The 22,031-nt window shown below is 26.0% G+C and overlaps 1 protein-coding gene across 1 annotated transcript; it reads left to right on the top strand.

Annotated features, from left to right (window-relative positions):
* Positions 1-19,855: 19,855 nt before the first annotated feature.
* On the top strand, positions 19,856-20,788 carry JDV02_009717 (uncharacterized protein; the record flags this gene model as incomplete). Its single annotated transcript, XM_047991396.1, has 3 exons — positions 19,856-20,156; positions 20,225-20,526; positions 20,582-20,788. The coding sequence occupies 3 exons, from the start codon at positions 19,856-19,858 to the stop codon at positions 20,786-20,788; spliced, it is 810 nt and encodes a 269-aa protein (XP_047847408.1).
* Positions 20,789-22,031: the final 1,243 nt, after the last annotated feature.

Raw genomic sequence — 22,031 nt, 5'->3', positions numbered from 1 at the left:
AAGTATTATAATAAGTATAATAATAAGTATAATAGCTAATATAATAATAAGTACTTTAATAAATAAAACTTAAATATTTAAGGGTATAGCTATAGTCTATACTTAACTTAATAGCCTTTAATAAAGTAGCGCTTAAGCTTAAAAAGTAAAAGCTACTTAAATAGCTAATATAAAATAATAAAATAGAATATTTTTACTTTTTTTTATATTAATTAAAAAGTAAATATAAAACTAATAAAATAAAAGGCCTTAATAAGGAAAATAGAATTATTTAATATTAGCTCTTTAATATATTATTTATTTAACTATAGCCTTATATAAAGGGATTTTAGACTTAAAGAGGACTTAAGGGTAATAAGGAACTATAGGCTTTTTTTAATTATATCGAATGCCTCTTTAATAATAAATAAGTAAAGGAAAAAGCGCTCGATAAGCTATAAGGCTTATATTAAAGAGATAGGTAACTTTTTAATACTTTTTTCTTTAACTTTAAAAATACCTTTATAAATATAAGCGAGTTTACTTAAATAAAAGATACTTAAATCTTAGCGTTATAAAATATTATATTTAATACCTTAAAGGAATAGTTTATTATAGTATAGATATTAATCGCCTTTTATAAATATACTTAACGCCTTTAAGAAATTACTTAAAACTTTAAGAGGACTTTATACTTTAAAGAGTTATAAAAGAAAGGCTAGGCCTAATATAAACGCTAACTTATTTACTTAAGAGTAGATTAAATAAACTCCTTTATAGTAATCTTAATTATTAATTATTAAGGTAATATTATAATATTAGCTATTTATTTTAAAAAGTATAGGATTAGCTTAAATAAAGGGGGCCCTTAAAGGGACTTAATTAAAGAAAGTAATAAGTCTTATTAAGTTAAGTAAATTATTAAAGATAAGAGGGAAAGAAAAAAAAGTAAAAAGCTATACCTCTATTATAAAGGGAGTAATTACTTAATAACGCGCTACTTTTATACTTTAGCGAAATAGCTTATAATATTAAACTTAATTAAGCTATATTATATAGTCTTTATTAAGCCTAAGCTTAAGAGTAAAGGCAATAAAGAAAGTAAAAGCGAAAAAATAGCGTTTATATAGGGAAAAGTACTACCTTAAAGTAAAGCTATACTTTAGGGCCTATAATAATATAAGTAAAGAAAATAAAGCTTAAGGGATACTTAAAGACGACTTTATCGGTAATAATAATATCGATTAATAAAAGTCTTCTTTATTTTATATTTATCGATAAAGGATATAAGTATTATATAGCTATAAATAAGGAAATAGCTTAAGACTTTAAGGTCTTAATAAAGAAGATCCCCTCTTATAAAGTAAAGGGTATATTAAGTATTATAAATAAGGTAGCTATTAAAAGGCTAATATAGCTAGTTATAAATATAAAGGGCTATTTATAGCCTATTTATACCTATATAATACCTTAATTAAAGTTCCCCTTTATTTTAAGGAAGCCTTAAATATAATATATAAAGTCTTATTTAATCTTATATAAAGGTAGGCTTTAATATAGCCTATTATAAATATAAGTATAGTATTATTAAGGGCTACTTTTTAATAGCCTATTCTTAAGGGATATAAAAGATATTTATTATATTATAATATTAATATTTATAAAGTATATATAATAAATTAAAAAGTAAGAGGGTAGTAATATAATTAAGGTAGCTATCTTTATTATTAATATAAGAGATATTAAGAAAGCGCTTATACTTAAGTAGCTTAAGTTAAGAAAGGAACTTTAAGTAATTATCTTATTATACTTTTATAATTTATTTTTATTCTTTAAGAAGTAAAAGGTAAATAAGCTTAACCCTTATAAGCTTAATATAGATTATTAGATCCCCTTTAAAATAAGCTTAAATAGCTAGGACTTATTTATACTCTATAAAGCGCTTTATAGTATATTATATAAGGAGGTATTAATATTATAGAAGACCCTTAATAACCTTTTTAATAAAGGGTTTATTAAAGCTAATAGCTTAAAGGTAATAGCGTTTATTCTTTTTATATAAAAGCTAAGAAGTAGGCTTTATTTCTATTATAATTATTATACCTTTAATATTATTATAAAGGTAAACCGCTACTTTATCCCTTTTATTAATAATACCCTTTATAACTTAATAAATATTTATTAATTTATTAAGCTTAATATAATATAGGTATTCTATAAGGTATAGGTAATAATAAAAAAGGAATAAAAGACTACCTTCTATATAAAGTATAGTCTCTTTAAGTAAATAATTACCTTATTTAGCCTTAATAATACCTTAGCTACTTTTTTATACTATATTAATAATATACTATAAGACTTCTTAAATAACTTTTACTTTACTTATATAGATAATATCCTTATCTATATAAATAATACCCTTAAGGAATATTATATAAAAATATAATAAGTATTTAAGCGGCTTTAAGACTATAGCTTATATCTTAACTTAAATAAGTATTAATTTAAAGTTAAAATTATTAAATACTTAAGTTTTATTATTTACGTAATTAAAGGCATTAAAGTAAACCCTAAAAAGATAAAAGTAATTATTAAATAACTAGCCTTAATAATATAAAAAGGGGTATAAAGCTTCTTTAAGTTTATTAATTACTATTAAGTCTTTATATTTAAGTTCTTAAATATAATAGTATTATTTATAGCTTTAATAAGAAAGTAGGTTTTATTTATATAAGAGTAAGAATATTAAATAATATTTAAAGCCCTTAAGGAATTCTTTATAAAAGCCTTAATCCTTTTATAATAAAACCTTAACTTACTTACTTTTTTAAAAGTAAACTATAATAAGACTGCCCTAAAGGGAACGCTTTTATAAAATATAAATAGCTAATAGAAGCTAATAGCCTTTTATTTATAAAAGCTATCCCTTATTAAGCGAAATTACTTTATTTACGATAAAGAAATATTAATAATTATTTATTACTTAAAATAATAATTAATAAAGCTTTATAGCTATAAAAGCTTTACGGTATTTATAGACTATAAGAACCTAAAATATTTTATAACTTATTAGCGCTTATTAAAGTAAGAAGTATATTAAATAAAGCTACTTTTAAGGTTTAACTTTTCTTTAAAATATAGGCTAGGTAAGCTAGCTATAATATTTAATATACTCTTTTATAAGGACTAAGATTAAGAGACTTAAAAAGACTATAAGGCTAAAGACCTATAATTTATCCCTTAAAGCGCCCTTTATATATATATCGGCGCTACCTTAACTATATTAATAACTTTATTTTCTAACCCTTAATTAAGCTCTTTATAATAGCGAGAGATAAAGTAAGATATAATATATTAAAGCGCTCTTTATATAATTAAGAGTAATACTTATACTTTCGATTTAAAGCTTAATCTTAAAGTATAGATTATAAAGTATAGCCTTAATATAATAGGGAACCTCTATTATAGAGACTACCTTTAAGTACTTAATGCCCTTTAAATAATAAAGGTAAAGGTAAAGTTTATTCCTAAAGGAATAGACTTATAAAACGAACTTAAAGGTTAACTAATATAATAGGCTTATAATTCGCCCTTCTTTAAGTACCTTAATAAAGAGGGTATAATAGCTATATTATTATATAAGTTTTATTAGCCCTTAATATAATAATATATTAAAAGGTTTCTTTATAATTATAATATTTATAGCTATATAAAGATATAAAGAGAATATAAAAAGGGCCTATTATAGCCTTTATTTATACTTAATTAATTCTATAAGTAGATCTAGATAGACTTTATTATAGACCTCCCCTTTATAAGTAAAAGCTACTTCGTTTAGGTTATTTAAGATAGGTTTAATAAAGAAGTTATATTAAAGCTAATAGCTATTATAAATACTATTATATATATAAAGCGCTTCCTTTAGTATTACTTTTATTAATATAACTAACTTACTATTATTATAAATAATTAAAGAATAAATTAAATAAATAGCTTTTAATAATACCTCTATAAGCTAATAAGTATTAAGTAATAATTTAATATAATATATTACCCTTAAATAAATAAAGGCATAAAGAAGATTAACTAAGAAATATAAATATACCTTAAGGCCTATATTAACTATAATTAAAATAATTAAGACTAATAGTTACTTATAGCCTAGCTTATATTTAATAGCTAAATAAATACCTTAATTAATATATCCCCCTTTTTTACGCTTTATAGCTATTACCCTTAACCTATTATAAATAGCCCCCTTACCTTTATAAAGGAAATAAGCTAATATACTATATTAAAGAGTAAGGTATAGGCCTTTATAATAAAGCTTAAGTAAGTTATAAAGCTTTATAGCTTTATAATAATAATAGCCTTACTTAAATAAAAATAATAGGCTAATTATATATATAGCCTTATAGATAAATATAAAGTAAAGGATAAAGTCTAGCTTAACTTTTATAACTATACCTTTATAAGATTAAAGAAAAAGCTTAATTAATTATATTTAAAATATATAATTAATAAGGTAATAAGCCTATATATAATTAAGCTAATAGGCCTACCTTTAAGTATATATAATTATTTTTATATAGACTAGCTATAATATATAAGTAATAACCTTATACTTAACTAAGCTATTTTAAATAATTAACTTATATTAATATAAATAAGTAATAATATATTTTATAAAATAAAAGAGATCTCTATAGTTTAATAAAAGCCTTATAATTAAGGAATTAAAGAAAAAGCCTTAATTAAATAAAGTAAATATCTTAAGCTAATATAAAAGCCGCTTAAAGAAGTAAAGTATATTAAAGTATATAAATATTTTATAAGATAGGCTAATAAAAAGCGCTAAAAAGAAACGTTAATATTAACTTTACCCCCCTTAAGAAGGGGGGGCTACTTTATAGGGTATAATTATTCCTTTTTTTTATCCTTTTTTTTATTTTCTTTATTTTCTTTCTCTTCCTTTTCTTTAATAATAGCGATAATAATAATAATAATAAAGGGAGCCTTAATAAAGGTAATAATAATAGTCTTAATTACTATAAGGTAATCCTTAAGGGTACTTACCTTAATAAATAGTTAAGTATTATTACTTAAGGTAATAATTAAAGTAATAAAGGTAGGGGTAAAAGTAAAGGTATTAAAGTTATTAATACTACCTTTATATAGGGGTTAATAACTATATTATTAATATTATATAGGGATAAAGGGAGGGGACTTACTTAAATATAAGGCCTATATACTTTAATTCCTAAAGGTATTAAATTATTATATAAGTAATATTTAATACCTTCTTTACTTTAGCCTTTACTTTCTTAATAATAATAATAATAATATTATTATTATTAATAATAATAAAAGGGGCAATAATAATATTAATAATAATAATAATAATAATATTAACGATAGAGATTTAATTATATAAGGTAATAAAAAAGGCTAGGCTTAATTAATAATATATATAATTAGCTATATAATAGCTATAATAGTTACTTTATAATTAATTAATATAGGCTATATAATTAGCCTTTAGCTTAATATAATATATATAAAGGTAAGAATAAAGTTCCTTAATAAAAATATTAAATCTTACTCTTTTTTATCTTAAATTAATAATACTTATATAAAAAGAGGTAAGTATATTTATAAAAGGCAATATTAAAGGTAGTAATAAATAGCTATAATAAATACCTTAAGGGGTAATAATAAAGTAAGTAATAAAAGGGGGGGAGGCTAAAATAGCGATAGCGGCGGCCTAAAATATAATAAAGGGGCTAAGTATAGCTACTATAAGGTAAAGGGGGCGATAAACTTATAGCGGTAATAGCGATAGTAATAGTAATAAGGGCTCTAAGAGCTTAGCTTATAAAGACTTTAATAATATCTATCTTAAATATTAGCTTAAACTAATATACCCCTATACCTTATAGAATAAGGTATAATAATAAGGGAAGAGGGGGGGGGGGACTTATTATTATTATTATTACTATTATTATTATTATTATTATTATTATTATTATTATTATTATTATTACTATTATTATAGTAATAACGATAGCGTAATAATAGCGGTAATAATAAGGTTATAAAAGAAAGGAAGGAAGCCTATTAGGCCTAAAGGAAAGAGGTCCTTTTATAATTATATTATATTAATAATTATATAAGGCTTAAAGGGTAATTTAAGGTAAATAGCTATTATAACGTTATTAACCTAGCCGGCTATAAGTATATATAAGCTAATAAGTAAGGCCTATACTAAAAGGGGTAAAGATACTTAATTAAAAAAAGTAAGGCCCTTATAAATAGACTTATTTATTATATAATAAGTAATAATAAAAGCTAGCTATATACGCTTACTTATAGGCCGCTAGGCATAAAGGTAAAAAAGCCCTTAACTAAAGGGCTTAAATAAAGGGTTATCGCGAGCCCCCTTATAGTAGCTAGGGCTAGCCTAAGGGGGGGGGGGGGGAGAGGGAGTAAGGGGGTAATATAAGGGGCTTAGCTTAATAAGAGCCTAAGGCGCGGCCTTAAGCGTAATAATGCTATATATAGCTAGGACCCTATACTAACTTAGGCTTATAGCTAGTTATATAGGGCTATATATAATAGGCGCTATATATATAGGGGCTACTTAGTATATAACCTTAATTTCCTTCCTTTATAATACGTTAAATATTAATAACCCGACTAGCTCCTATTATATAGCGCCGGCCCTATTATAAAATGTCTTTATAACCTACCGCGGCTATAACGTCTATATTAATATTACTATAATACTTATATTAGTTTATATATCTTAAATATATATTATTATTATTATTATTATTAATATTATTATTAAGAGTAAAAGTTAGCTATAAAGCTAGAGGTATTATTATTTATAATATTATTAATAAGCTTAAATAGTCCCTTTCTTTAAGCGCCGCTATTATATTTAATATATAATACCTTTATAATTACTCTTATTTATAGTTTTCTACCTTTAGCTATAGACCTATAATATAACTATTAAAGGTATATTAAAAGATATAGCTATAATATTACTTATAATAATATTATATAATATTATTATATAGTATTTATATAAGCTATAATAGGCTATAATAAGTAGCTTATACTTATTTACCCTCTTTTTATAAGGTTAGGCTATATAATATATAATTAGCTAAAAAAGTAAAAGTAGAATTTTTATATAGTTAATACTTTTTATTTATATAGCTAATATTACTCTTAATATTACTATTATAAATATAAATACTTAGCTAACTTAATTTAAAGTAAGATAATATAGCTTTAATATTATAATACTATAAAAAAATTATAAGCCTTATTAATACTATAGTTTTATTTACCTTAATTATAAATATAAATATTATAAGGCGATAAACTTAATAAGAGCTATAAGGCCTAAACTAAGAGTTAAACCTAGACTTATATAAAATATACTATATAAGTCTAAGCTACTAAGGTATATAAGCTAAAAATATATACTATATAGCTTAATATAGTATTATACTCTAAAGGAGGTAAAAAGGGTAAGTATTAATAAGCTTCTTAAGGCTTATATAAAATAAATATATATATAGCCCTATATATATATACTACTATAAGTAATATAGGTTATATTTAAAAGCTCTTTTTATAAGCTTTCGAATATATATTTTATGCCCTAATTAATATATAATCCGCTAATATATTACAGAGTATAATAAAGGGTATAAAAGAAAGTTTATAGTATTCGCTACTCCTATACTTACTCTCTTAACTAGTATATTAACTCTTTAGAGCTAAATAACTTAAGAATAGAGAGATATATAAAAGTAAGAAAACTTACGTTTTAGAGCTTAGATTCTAGGCTCTTTAATATATATCTCCTAGACTTAATTAATTATATAATTCCTATATAATTATCTATATAAAAATAAGGTTTCTCTTATAAAGGATTAAAACCTAATATAGACTTTTAACTTAACTTTTCTTAACTAATATAAATCCCTTTTATATAATTTGTATACTATTTAAATCGCCCTTATAGCTTAATAGTTAAGGCTTTAAGACCTCCTTTAAGAGGTTATCGGTTCGAATATAGCTAGGGGCGCTTACCTCTCTCTTGTTTTTTTATAATATTTGAGGCACCTTATAGAAAATAGCTTAAGATAGGTTAATAGCTTATAATCTATATATTATATAGACTAATCCCTATTAAGGAGTAAATAAGGCTAGAGTAAACTATTTAGCCTATTATAAGAATTAATAAAATTAGCGCTTTTATATACGCTATATAATAACTATAATATAGGTTTTATAAGATAAGTATTATAAAGGGGATAACTACTTTTTATTATATAAATAACCGTCTCTATATTTTAAGGTCCCGGCCTTACTATTAGCCCGCGCTATTTACTTTTAGTATATAAGTATAGGATAGTACTAGCGTAATATAATATATATCGATATCTTAATTAAATTATATCGTTATAATATAGCCGCTATACCGCGCCGCTAATAGGGCTTAATTTATTTAAAAATACTATTTCTGCTATATTTATATATTATTATTATATTAAATTATTATTCTTTTACTTTATAGCCTATTAATTAGGCTAGGCTCGCGCCCTTAGCTATACCTTTAATATTATAGACTATACTTATTTATACCCTTAATTTATTTATAATAGCTAAGCTTAAAGTACTTAAAAACGCTATTTCTATTATTTTCGTATATTATTATTATTATTATTATTATTATTATTATTATTATTATTATTATTATTATTATTATTATTATTATTATTATTATTATTATTATTATTATTATTATTATTATTATTATTATTATTATTATTATTATTATTATTATTATTATTATTATTATTATTATTATTATTATTATTATTATTATTATATTAGCGTTATATTCCTTTACTTTAATAGTCTTTATTAAGCCTAATTAAGTAGCCTTAACTATAGTTATAGCTAGATTATTAAGATAGCCTTATTTTATAATATCGAGACTAAAGTAAAGGTAGGCTATAAAGTAGCCTATAAGGCTAAAATAGAGGCTATTATTAAGGTAGCTTATAATGCCCTTAAAATTTAAGGCTTTTAAATAGCTAGCTATAATAACTATAATAGCTATAACGATTATAAAGCTACCTATAATACTTATAAAGGCTAATTATTTAAGTCTTTTTACTTAAACTATAAAAGGTTTTATTAAAGACTAAAAGCTAAAGTATAAGGGGCTTAGCCTAATAAGAAGCTTAGGGCGCAGCCCTAGGCGTAATAACGCTATATATAGCTATAACCTTATGCTAACTTATGCCTATAGTTAATTACGTAAGGCTATACGTAATAAGCGCCGCGTATATAGGGGCTACTTAGTATATAACCCTTATTTCCCTCCTTTATAGTATATAAAATATTAATAACTTAACTAGCTCTTACTATATAGCGCCGGCCCTATTATATAAAGGCTAAATACCTTAATTAATAAATTAATTAAGCTATTATTAATTATAGGCCTTACTTTTAGCCCTACCTTAATCTTAAGTTTATAATCCTTTAGCTTATATTAAAGCTTAGCTTTATTATATTATAATCGCCTTAATATTATTATTATTAATATTATTATTAGCTTTATTATTATTTATAAGCTTAAGATATTAAAGGATCTTAAGTTTTTTATTTATAGTATTAAGGTATAGTTAGCTATAGCTATTAATTATAATAGTAAGGTCTTAAATATTAAAAGAATTATTTTTAAGGTTTTATAATAGTTAATATAAATAAAGTAATTAATAATATAAGGAAATAAACTAATAGCTTTTTAAACTATTAATAAATAATAATTTAATTATAGTAAAAAAGTTAGTCCTCTATAAAGTATTTAAAGCTTATATAACTATAAGGTAAGCTATATTAATACTTAAAGTTACTTATATAAGCCTTTAATAACTTTAGCTTATATTAACTAATATATTAAGGCAAGAAAGATATTAAATAATAGGATATAATCCCTTTATCTTTTCCTTTTTCCTATCTCTACTTAATATATTATTATATAAGGATGCCGAATTTTAAACTATCTCTATAGCTAAAAGGTTAATCTTAAGCTAATTAAATAATCTTAGATATTAAATACTTATATTTATACTCGGTTATAAAACTATATAGCGATCTATATTAAGGGTAAAATACTTATATTACTAAGGCATACTTATATTTAAAGTACTAAAATAAAGTAAAAAGAGTAAATATTATTAGCTATAACTAAAGAAGTATATCGAGCCCTCTTTAATTAAAAAAGCTTCCCTCCTTTATAGTTATCCTTATAGTCTTATCCTTATAGCCCTTTTTTACCCCTAGCTATTCTTTTAGCTATTTTTTATCTTCTTTAAGCTATCTTCTATTTTTAATGCCTTTTCTTATTAATATATTAAGTATAATAATAAAGGTAAAGTAATATTATTTAGTAAAAAGGTTAATAATTAAATATATTAGTTAATAATTTAATTTACTTAATTAAGCTTATTAAATATATTTAGGGCATTATTTTTTAAGCTATTTAATAGCTTTCTAAATATATAAGTAAGCTTTATTTTTAATTATTATTTTAAGTAATTTATAAAAGTAATAAAGGTTTAATATATTAATTATAAAGTAAGACTTAATATCTATATAAATAATTTTAACTAGATTATTAACCCTTTAATTAAAATTATAATATTAATTAATATAATACTATATTTATTATTTATATTAAAGTATATATTCTTCTTAAAGGTATTAAAAGATATATTTTTATTAAAGGTTTTAATAAAATATAAGTTTTACTATTAATAAAGGAAGAAAAGTCTAAGGGTAAAAGTATTTTACTTTTTTTTAAGTTTATACCTTACCCCTATATTACGCTAGTTATTTTTAATATATAAGTATAGGATAAGATTAATACGCTATAATATATATTAATATCTTAATTAAACTTTAATTAAACTATATTATTATAATATAGCGCTTACGCTTATATTAATATATTAATAGGGCTTAATTCGCTTAAAATATATTTCTTAGCGATATTATAATATTAAAGCGTTATTATTTTACTTTAGGCTAAACTTATACCTATAACTACGCTTATAACTATACCTATAACTATACTTATAAAGCGCTTATACTTAAGCTTATAGCTTTATTTACCTTTTTATTAATAAGGCTTAATTTACTTAAAAAATATATTTCCGCTATTTACTTAAGATATTATAATATTAAGGACTTATTTTTCTAAGCTAGGCTAGGTACTTACGTATATTTAATACTATCGCTATTATAGCTAGTAATGCTACTAGTCGGGATTAAGTAGCTATATTACTAGCTACCTTATAATGCCTTATTCGTTATTATTATCTTATCGTCGGTAATAGTCTTCTTTAAAAGGCGTTATAAGAGAGCTATTCGATAGTATCGTAGGTATTATAGCTAGCTCTATAAGTAAGTAGCTTTAAAAGGCAATAGCTATAATATATAAATTAAGGTAGCTATTATACGCTTTATTATAGGGTAGCTAGGCGCTTACTTTAGTAGCGAATAGTATCTAAGTATAGTAAACTATATAGCGTAGGATTAGTTAGAAAAAATTAAAAAATAGAATACCTTTACCCCTAGACTTTTCTTTCTTTATTAATAGTAATCCTCTAAAATATATCTATACTTCGTTAAAGGTATTATAATTAATAGTATAAATAATAAACTAAAAGGCTTTAAATATACTCTTATAGTTATCATTTTAAGTCTTAAGACTTAAGATCCTTTTTTTTTTACTTTTTATTATATATATTTATAGGCCTTAAGATCGTTATTAAGCTCTTACCGCTTATTAAATAAATTATTATTATCGTTATTATTAATTTATAACTATATTAATATTAATATTAACGCTATTATTATATTCTTTATCTTTTTAATAAAAGTTAATTTTAGCTTAAGTATTAGCTAAGATATAATAGATATATAGCTATTATTAAGTATTAAGAAAGACTTTTATAAGGGCTATATAAAGAGCTTACTTTTTATTTATTATTACTATTTATAAAGTAAGTATTAAAAAGCTTTTATAAAGCTTATTAAAGCGCTTTATAAGCTATTAGAAATAATACTCTTTTTGCCTTTAATAAGGCTAAATATAAAGTTAATAATAGTCTTTTAATCTATAATATCTATAGTTTAAAAGAAAGGTATTTTAAAGTAGTTAATTTAATATATATTATTAAGGCTAAGTACTTTAAGAAATTTCTTTTATATTTTATAATATTAAGGGTAGGTTTAAAAGATAGTCTTAAGATAGCTATTATTATTAAATAGCTTATTAATTATAGTCTTACTTTATTTAAGCTCTTTAATAAATACTTAAGTTAATATTAAGTTATTAAAGTATAACTTTTTATTATCTATTTATTATTATAGATATCTTTTTTATAAAAATATAAATAAGTTAAGTTAGCTTTATAAATAATATTTACTATCTTATAAGCTTATATACTATACTTAATTATAAGCTTTTACTTTTTATTTTATTAGATTTATATATATTAATAATAAATAATATAAATAAATAAGTCTAAAGACTATTTATAATTATATTTACCTTTAGCTATTTTATATCCCTATTTTTAATTAAAATTCTTAATAGCCTTAGCGATAATTTTAATTAAGTAATTAAGCTTTTATATTATAGTCTTATAGATACCTATACCTTAAGGTAGTCTCTTTAGGCTATAATTATAATAAAAGATAATATAAAAAGGGTAAGAGATACTATTAAAATTATAAGACTTTATAGTCTTAGCTTTAATAATAATAACGCTATTATTATAATAAAAGTTAATTAAAAAGATAAAGAAGTCTTTAAATATATCGAAAATAATAAATATTAATATAAAAGGGATAAATATATAAATTAAATTATTATTATTATTTTTATTATTAAAAGTAGTATTAAGGGCATAATTATATTTTACTATAAGTATAACCCTCCCTATAAAATAAAATACTTTAGTTAATCTTATAGTATATATTTTTACTATACTTAATTAAGGTTTACCGGTAAGGCTAGTATATAATAACTATTAAGTCTATTAGTATAGCCGCCTATTAATATATATCTCGCCTACGCGCCTATATTAATATTAACGCCTACTATAAGATATTATTAAATACCTATATTACGGCCTTATAGTATACCTTATAGAAGACCTTACGGTAAGTATCGTAATAGCCCTTAAGCGATAATAAAGATAGTAATATAAGGTACCTACGGCGGTAGTAATAGCGGTATAGCTACTTAAGGCCGACTAGCGGTATTATAAGCGATAGTAGCGATAATAGCGATAGTATATATATAGGCGCCTAGCCTAGCCCGGAAAAACGAGTCTTTAATATTATAATATCTTAATAAAATAGTAAAACCATACTTTTTAAATAAATAAAGCCTTATTAATATACTATTATAAGCGCTACGTTATAACGATATTAGTTAATTAAGATATCGGCGTATATTATAACGCGCTAGTTTTATCTTATACCTATATACTAAAAATAGCTAGCGCGGTCTATAAGTAAGGCGCGGGCCTAGAAATATAGGGATAGGTTATATATATAGTAAAATATAGTTATGCCCCTAATATTACTTATTATTAATTACTTAATTAGCTATTTAATTAGCTTACTTTAATTAAAATTATTATTAGTTTCCTTATTTACTTTATAGCCTATAAGAAACTTATAAGGCTCGTTAACGCTAGCGCCGCTTATAGCTACTTATATTATAGTAGGCTAGTTTAATAAGTTAAGAAAAGGCTAAGATCTATTTCTTTAGCTAAGGGCTTATAATAAGGTAATCTAAAGGTCTTATATAGCGGTATAATAAAGTAATTAAAAGGCCTTAGCTATAATATATATATATATAAGGAAGGCTATAAGGGCTATAAAAGGCTATATAATAGTATTATACTAGCTCCTATACTTATATATATTAATTCGCTATAGTAGGCTAGGCGATATTTAATTAGCTAGGATAACTAGATCTATAAAGCGGGTTATTTATATAATAAAAAGTAGTTATCCCCTTAATAATACTCTATAAAATATATAACCTTTAAGAGACTAGCCCTTAATTTAGATTTAAGAATATATAAAGCTAAATAATATATTTATTTATTTACTTATTGATTATTAATTAAGCTTAAATAAATTATTTAAGGCTAAAAAGTAAATTTACTAGAAAACCTTATATATAGGGTAAAAAACAAATATAATTAGTTTAAGTTAGTAAATCGGTTTATAAAAGAATAGGGATCGGTCTTACTATTAATATAATAGGTATAAATTTATTTTAAAATACCTTAAATATCTATAATAATAACTATACTATATAATAGAACTTTAAATCGCGTTTTCCTAGCTAAATCGAGCCTAATTAATTATTAAAGTAAATAACTAAATTTATTAAGTCTTATACTTTTAAACGGTATAATTAATATTTAATATACTAGCTATATATATTAATAACTATAGCTAATCGCTCGGTTATATTATTAACTAGCTTCTAAAAGAGCTCTTCTTTAAAATCTTCTTAAATCTTAATTATAGCCTTATAAAGCCGCTATTTTAATTAATTATTACTTTAGATCTAAGAGTTCTAGATACCTATTATAGATCCGTTCTTTAAGTAACTTCTATATATTTTCGATTGGGTTTAAGTTAAGCGAATATAATAGCTATTTCTTTAAGGAAACCTTATTTTCTTAAGCCTAATTATATAGCTAGTTTTAAACTAAACTACTTTTATATATAAGAGTATTATCTTATATAAAGATAGAGCTTATTTTCATAATTATTAAAAGGTTCTCTTTAAGGTAATTACGGATTTTATAGCTTATAACGCTATTCTATATAGATTTAAGGTCTTTAAGTAATAGCGAAAGTAAGGACTATTTTTATTATAAAAAAGTAGCCTAGAATATTTATAAATATCTTATTAACTTACCCTAAGGCTATATATTATATAGTAAAAGTCTCTCTCCTTAAATAAGGTTATATTATAGAGAAAAATATATTTAAAATAGAGGTTTTAACTTATATAGTAATAAAAAACCTACTTCGACTTTTTACCCTATCTATAAGTAATAGTTATTTTATTAAAGAAGATCTAATAATACTATTTAAAAGCTAGCTTTTAAATATACTATTTAGTAAAAGCTAAGCGCTTTATAGCTATTTTTAGTATACGTTTAGCCTCTAAAGTATAGTAGTATATTAAATACTATACTTTTAGAGGACGTTTAAAAGAGTTATTAAAATATAGTTAATATAATAGTTTTAAAGAAGCTAATTAATTATAATAAAAGGGTCGATAGTAATATATTAAAAAATCACTCTTTAATATCTTTCTATAATCTTTTATAGCCGCTTAAGCTAAGGAAGGTTATAAGTTAATTCTTAATATTTATACCGTTTTACTATATTAAATATAGAGCTTAGCGATATTCCTTCTTTCTATACGATCGAGCGAAAGGATATATTAGAATTTTAAAGCATTATAATTCTAGTCCTCTTATAAAAGCTTTAATTATAATTTAAAGTATTTAGCGCTATTATAGTAGCTATAATTACGTTATAAAGCTAATATAAAGGAAAATACGTAATATTAATATTATATATTAAGGTCGCGCGACTAAGAAGTATTTCGAAATAAAATAGCCCTTATTATACTAAAGAGATATAATTAAAGATATAGCTAATAGTTATAGTTAATATATACTCTATCCTATACTATTAGACTAAAGTCTATTAATATAATAATATAGTATATAAGCGGATTTAAGCCTTAATAATATAGCTTTATAGTTAAGGTAGCTAAGGCTAGCTAATATATAGCTAGCTATAAAGTAATATATTAGAATAAAAGATTTATAAGTCGATTTTATTTAATCTTATTATTATTGTGACGGGGCCGGCGCTGTGTGGCAGGAGCCGGTCGGGTTGTTGATATTTAACGTGCTATAAAGGAAGGAAATTGGGGTTGTGTGCCGGGCAGCCCCTATACGCGCGGCGCCCGCTACGTGCAGCCCCACGTGACTAGCTGCGGGCCCAGGTCAGCGTGGGGTCCCAGCCACACGTAGCGTTGCTGCGCCCGGGGCCGCGCCCCGGGCTCTCATTAGGCCAAGCCCCTTATAATTATATATTATTATTTACGCTTAGTAAGCTAATTATATATACCTTAGCTAGCTAATTAAGGCTAAGCGCCTTAAGTATAAAAACCCTTTTTAGTCTCTCTCTCTCTTTCTTTTTCTTTTTCCTTTTATTATCCTTATTTTATTCCCTTATAATAAATCTAATACCTATTAGCTTACTAGCCTATTATTTCGCTAAATAATATTAATATTATTTTAGCTATTATATTTTATATATTATAATAATAAAAATCGATATTATTATATTATTATACCTATTATTATAATAGTAATAAATTAAGTAAGTCTTTTTTACCTTAAGGCTAATTATATATTAATAATTATAGCTAAAGCTTAAAGAGTTTAAATACCCTTATATATATTATATTAAATATTAAAGCTATCTTAACTTAGCTCGTTATAGCTATATTATTAAAAAGTAGTTTAATTAATATATATAATAGTACCGGCGCTATATAATAAGAGCTAGTTAAGTTATTAATAATTAACATATTATAAAGGAGGTAAATTAGGGTTATATACTAAGCAGCCCCTATATACGCGGCGCTTACTATATACAGGCTTATATAACTAGCTATAGGTCTAGGTCTATATATGGTCCTAGCTATATATAGCGTTATTATACTTAAGGTAATGCCCTAGGCTTTTATTAGGCTAAGCCCCTTATAATATATATATTATTTAAAGTAATATAGCGATTATTATTAAATAAGTTCTTATTCCCTTTTCTTAATATCGTAATATTAATAAAAGAAGCTATTAGTTATATTTATTAATATTTATTATACTTAAAAGATTATAATATATATTTACTATATTATAATTATGAAAATAAAGGCTAAGAAAGAATATAATATTAAATAATTATATCTTTATTACTAAGCTATAAAATATATAATTAAGGCTACTCTATTTATATTATATTTTACGTTTATTAATTATATAAATAGGCTACCTATAAGTCTATATATATAAGTAAGTCTAATATTTAAGAGGTAATTATTTTATTAATAGCGGTATAAAAGTAAATAATATAGTCTCTTTAAACGCCTATTTACTATCGTTAAGGTTATTCTTTATTAGCGTTTAATAATTAATAGACTTTATAATAGTCTAATATTATTACGATCTTTAATTTTAAAGATAAGGTCGAGGTAAAGTAAGAGCCTTATATATATATATATATATATTAAGGTATAGGTATTTAGTCGCCCTATTATTATAGTAAGGTTAGATAAAGAAAAGGGGTTTAATAAAGAGGAGGAGGAAGAGATATATCTCCTTATAATATCTAACTTATAGGCGTCCTAAGAGTCCTAAAAGTCTTAAGAGTCCTAAGTAAGCTAAATAATATATATAACCTTCTAATATTAGTTATAAGTCTCTTAGTTATATTTTAGAAACGATTTTAGTCTTTATTATAACTTAGAAATTATCGGAAATAATTTATTACTTAAGGTTTTTATCCTATATTAAAAAGGTTTTCTTAAGATTCCTCTATCCTATTACTCTTATATAGTTATATTATAGCTTAAAATAGGTAACTAAATAAATAAATACTATTTAAATCTTTTTTTAAGGAGATTTTAATAATATTCTTATATACCTATTATTCCTTTACCTTACTTTATAAAGAGATTAAAGACCTTATCTCTTTTACTTTTTATTTATCTAATTACTATATACCTATTATTAATAATACTATTAGTATTTTATAAAAACCTAAGATACTACCTTAAAAATAATAATATTATATATAGTATATTAAGGCGAGAAAGATACTAAATAGCAAAACGTAATCCCTTTATCTTTTTCCTTCTTTTTATCTCTATTTAATATATTATTATATAAGGATATCGAATTCTAAGCTACCTTTATAGCTAAAAGGTTAATCTTAACCTAATTAAATAGTCCTTAACGTTAAATATTCGTATTTATACTTAGTTATAAAACTATATAGCGATCCGCGCTAAGGGCGGGGTATTTATATTATTAAGGCATACTTATATCTAAAGTATTAAAATAAGGCAAAAAGAGTAAGTATTATCGGCTATAACTAAAGAGGCATAAAGAGCCCTCTTTAATTAAGAAAGCTTCCCTCTTTTATAGTTATCTTTATAGTCTTACTTTTATAGCCCCTTTTTACCCTTAGGTATTCCTTTAGCTATTTTTCGTCTTCCTTAAGCTATCTTCCCTTTTTCGCGCCTTTTCTTATTAATATAATAGTATTTAAGCCTATAGCTAGTTATATAAGTCTTATTCCTATATATAATTATATAGGCCTTATTATAATAAGTATTATATATATAAGGGCTATTTAATATATAACTTTAATTTACTTCCCTTATAGTATATTAAAAATTAATAACTTAACTAGCGCTTATTATATAGCGCTAGCCCTATTATAAATATAATTAATATTAATAAGTATAAATAATAATATTATTATTTAATATAGCTTAGAAAATAAGTCCTTAACATTATAATATTATAAGAAAATAACAGAAATATTTTAAGGTAAATTAAGCCTTATTAATATATTAATATAAGCGCTATATTATACTAATATAGTTTAATTAAGATATTAATATATATTATAGTATATTAATCTTATTTTATATATATATATTAAAAATAGCTAATATAATATAGAGGTAGAATATAGGCCTAGAAAAATATAGAATATTTATATAGTATAATAGTAATAGTATAGTTAGTTTAGTTAGGCAAGAGAGATAATAGCTATATTAGCCGTTAGGCTACGCCTATCGCTATAGACTAAGACTAAAGCTTAAAGAGCTTAATAAATAGCGAAACGTAGGCGAGCTATATAGGGATATCTTCCTATGCCTAGTAGTTACGTAGCTACTAGTCCTAGCTAGCCGGAATCTTATATATAGCTAGTACTTTCTATTTATATAGCTAGTACTACTCTTATTCTTAATTTTAATCTCCTATAAACGGGTTTAAAACGTATTTCCGATTTATAGCTACCCTAACCTCTAGTAGTAGTAGTTATTAGACTAGCAGGAAGCGACCCACTTTTTGCAGCCCACCCTTTCCGGCCTTAAAAACGGTGCACAGGACGGCATCTAACTGTTTTCTTTTATTATTTTCATACCCTCCCTTACTATAAATGAAAAATTCAATGTGCAGTGTATCCTATCGCAGTTAGCACTGAGTGCCAGTTGATCTTCCCATGGTTTATCTTCCCTGAACACAATTATTAGCTAACTATCGCACAGACAGTTAGGGCCGCGGAAATTCTTAGGTCATTGAAATGGCGTCTGTATTGAGATGGGTGCGACACTTAACACGCAAGACTCCTCTCCAGCCGGTGCGATTCCTACTGCAGGGTTCGACATTATCCCTGAGTCGGCGTTGCTTGAAGAGGAACAGTTCGACGAACTTAAGAAAGGCAAATACATCCCGGTTCATATTGGGCACGTATACGCCTCTAAATACCAGGTGTTGGGCAAGCTGGGATTCGGATCAACCTCCACAGTGTGGCTAGCTCGTGACCTTGAGTTAGTATCTTGTCGCCATTCACCTTCTCGAAATGGCGAAACAAGAAGCTAATTGGCATCATTAGGAGCCATAATCATGTAACGCTCAAAATGTATACTTTAGATGATGCGCACCAATATGAGTTCGACATCTACGAGAGCATCAAGAGAGTGAATTCCTCGCACCCAGGCCGCCGCCATGTGCGATCAGCCTTGGACAAGTTCGCACTCCAGAGCCCAGCGGGCAAACAACATTACTGCCTTGTCCAAACCCCTCTTTGGGACCGCTGGAGGGACCTACCACGTCGGAACCCGACCAATCGATTCACCGAAGACCTCCTCAAGGCAGGACTCTGGGAGCTTCTGCTTGGGCTGGACTATCTGCACACAGAATGTAAACTTGTCCACACAGGTAGGCGCCACATCCACCTTAACAACAGCCCTGAATGAATTGACAAATTGCTAACCACTCGTTCGTAGACATCAAAGCCGATAATATTCACTCGGAACTAGTAGACAAGCAGCTCTTTGAAGCTTTCACTCAGACTGAGCTTGAAACGCCAACACCGCGAAAATATATCAACGGGTTTCCGATCTACCTGTCTCGGAAATTTGGCTTGCCCCGAAAGCTTGGCAACGTTATTTTAAGTGACTTCGGTGCCGCGGTCCACGGTGACGAGAGAAGAAATCACGACGCTCAGCCGAATGTGCATAGATCGCCAGAGGTCATGCTCAAGGTGCCTTGGAGTTATCCGGTGGACATCTGGAATGTCGGCGTCATGGTATGTTCACGTTGGGCTTTCAAGCTATGTTCTAAACTTTCCTATGGCTATTTAGATCTGGGATCTCTTCGAGGGAAAGCACCTCTTCTACGGCGATGACCCCAGCGGCGAAGGCTACTTGACTCGGGCGCATCTGGCGGAGGTTATAGGGATGCTCGGACCGCCACCCCTGGATTTGCTTCAGAGGGGAGCTCGGAGCGCAGAGTTTTTCACAGAAGAGGGCAAGCACCATTTCCATCATATCAAATATTTTGCATACTAACACCTTGCCCACAGGGCAATGGAAGGCTGAAATCCCGATCCCAGAAGGGCTAATCCTGGAGGCTTCTGAAGAATACCTCGAAGGAACCAGCAAAGAGAAATTCTTAAACTTTGTATGGGGGATGCTGCAATGGCGTCCAGAGGACAGAAAGACAGCGAAACAACTCCTCGAAGATCCATGGTTTAGGAGCTAAGCGGTGGTCAGTCACGATTAAGATAGCTTCTACCGATAGAACAGATATGCAATCGATCTGGAAATTTATACAGTACTGGCGGCATCATGTCCACTAGCGGCAGACCGCCCAACCAAAGAACACAACTCGGTGTCTCGCCGGATTTGGTCCCATCGAAGGCTCCCTGGTGGCGGTCGAGTGAACCTGGACATACTGCTCTGAACCAGTTTGCAAGATTATGACGACCTCTTCGCGTAGACGGATGCTCTTTGCCTGGCACCTTTTCCCCCTTAGCTTGAGGGTCTGCCGATGCATCTGCTCTGCCTGCTTGTACTTTCCCGGTGTTCCAAGCACAATTGCAAGGCTTCTTATTCCCGAAAGTGTATCTGGATGCTCTTCGCCTAGCTCCTCCATCAGCTCGAGCTTTGTATCTGGTCTGTCTCCTGGTATACCCATAGTCTTTAAGCATCAGTGCCAGGCTGTACAGTCCAGCTGAGCCCCGGGACACAAACCTCGGCAGCGCCTCAGGAGGGGTCGGCGGGTGCCGCTAAGCCTGGGCTGCTTGAGGCTGTCTACCGAGTCCCGACTGTGACAAAACGGACGCAGAAGTAATGGCGGAAGAGGCTCTCATGGCGCTATAATAGTTCCGCAAAAGAGGTGACCTTCGGAGGTGGACTTTGCACGGGCGTGTTATTAATAGTAAAAAACAATAAAGTTTCTCGTATACGCGAATAGCTGCGGTTATAGTTATCATTTAAATATTTATTCCTCAACCCCTCTATCTAAATAAGAAGTCCCTAAATTATAGCGTATATAGGTATTAACCTTATTTTTTTCTATAATTCTATAAAGTACTTTAGAGTTAGGCATTAGTAATTATTAATAGTAGTTAGGGTTAAGGCTAGAACTATAGTTAATATAATATAGTTCCTATTTTTTATTAAAGGGAGAGAATTTAAGGGCGTAAGATATAGCTATTTAGCTATGAATTAGGGGCTTTTTCTTAAAAATAGGGGTCGAGGAATAATTCCCTTATTTTAGTGGTTTATAGCGGGGGGTGCCGATATAAGT

The sequence above is a fragment of the Purpureocillium takamizusanense genome, chromosome 10 (genome assembly GCF_022605165.1).
Source record: "Purpureocillium takamizusanense chromosome 10, complete sequence".
Classification (NCBI taxonomy): domain Eukaryota; kingdom Fungi; phylum Ascomycota; class Sordariomycetes; order Hypocreales; family Ophiocordycipitaceae; genus Purpureocillium; species Purpureocillium takamizusanense.
This window is presented reverse-complemented; position numbering and strand designations above follow the sequence as displayed.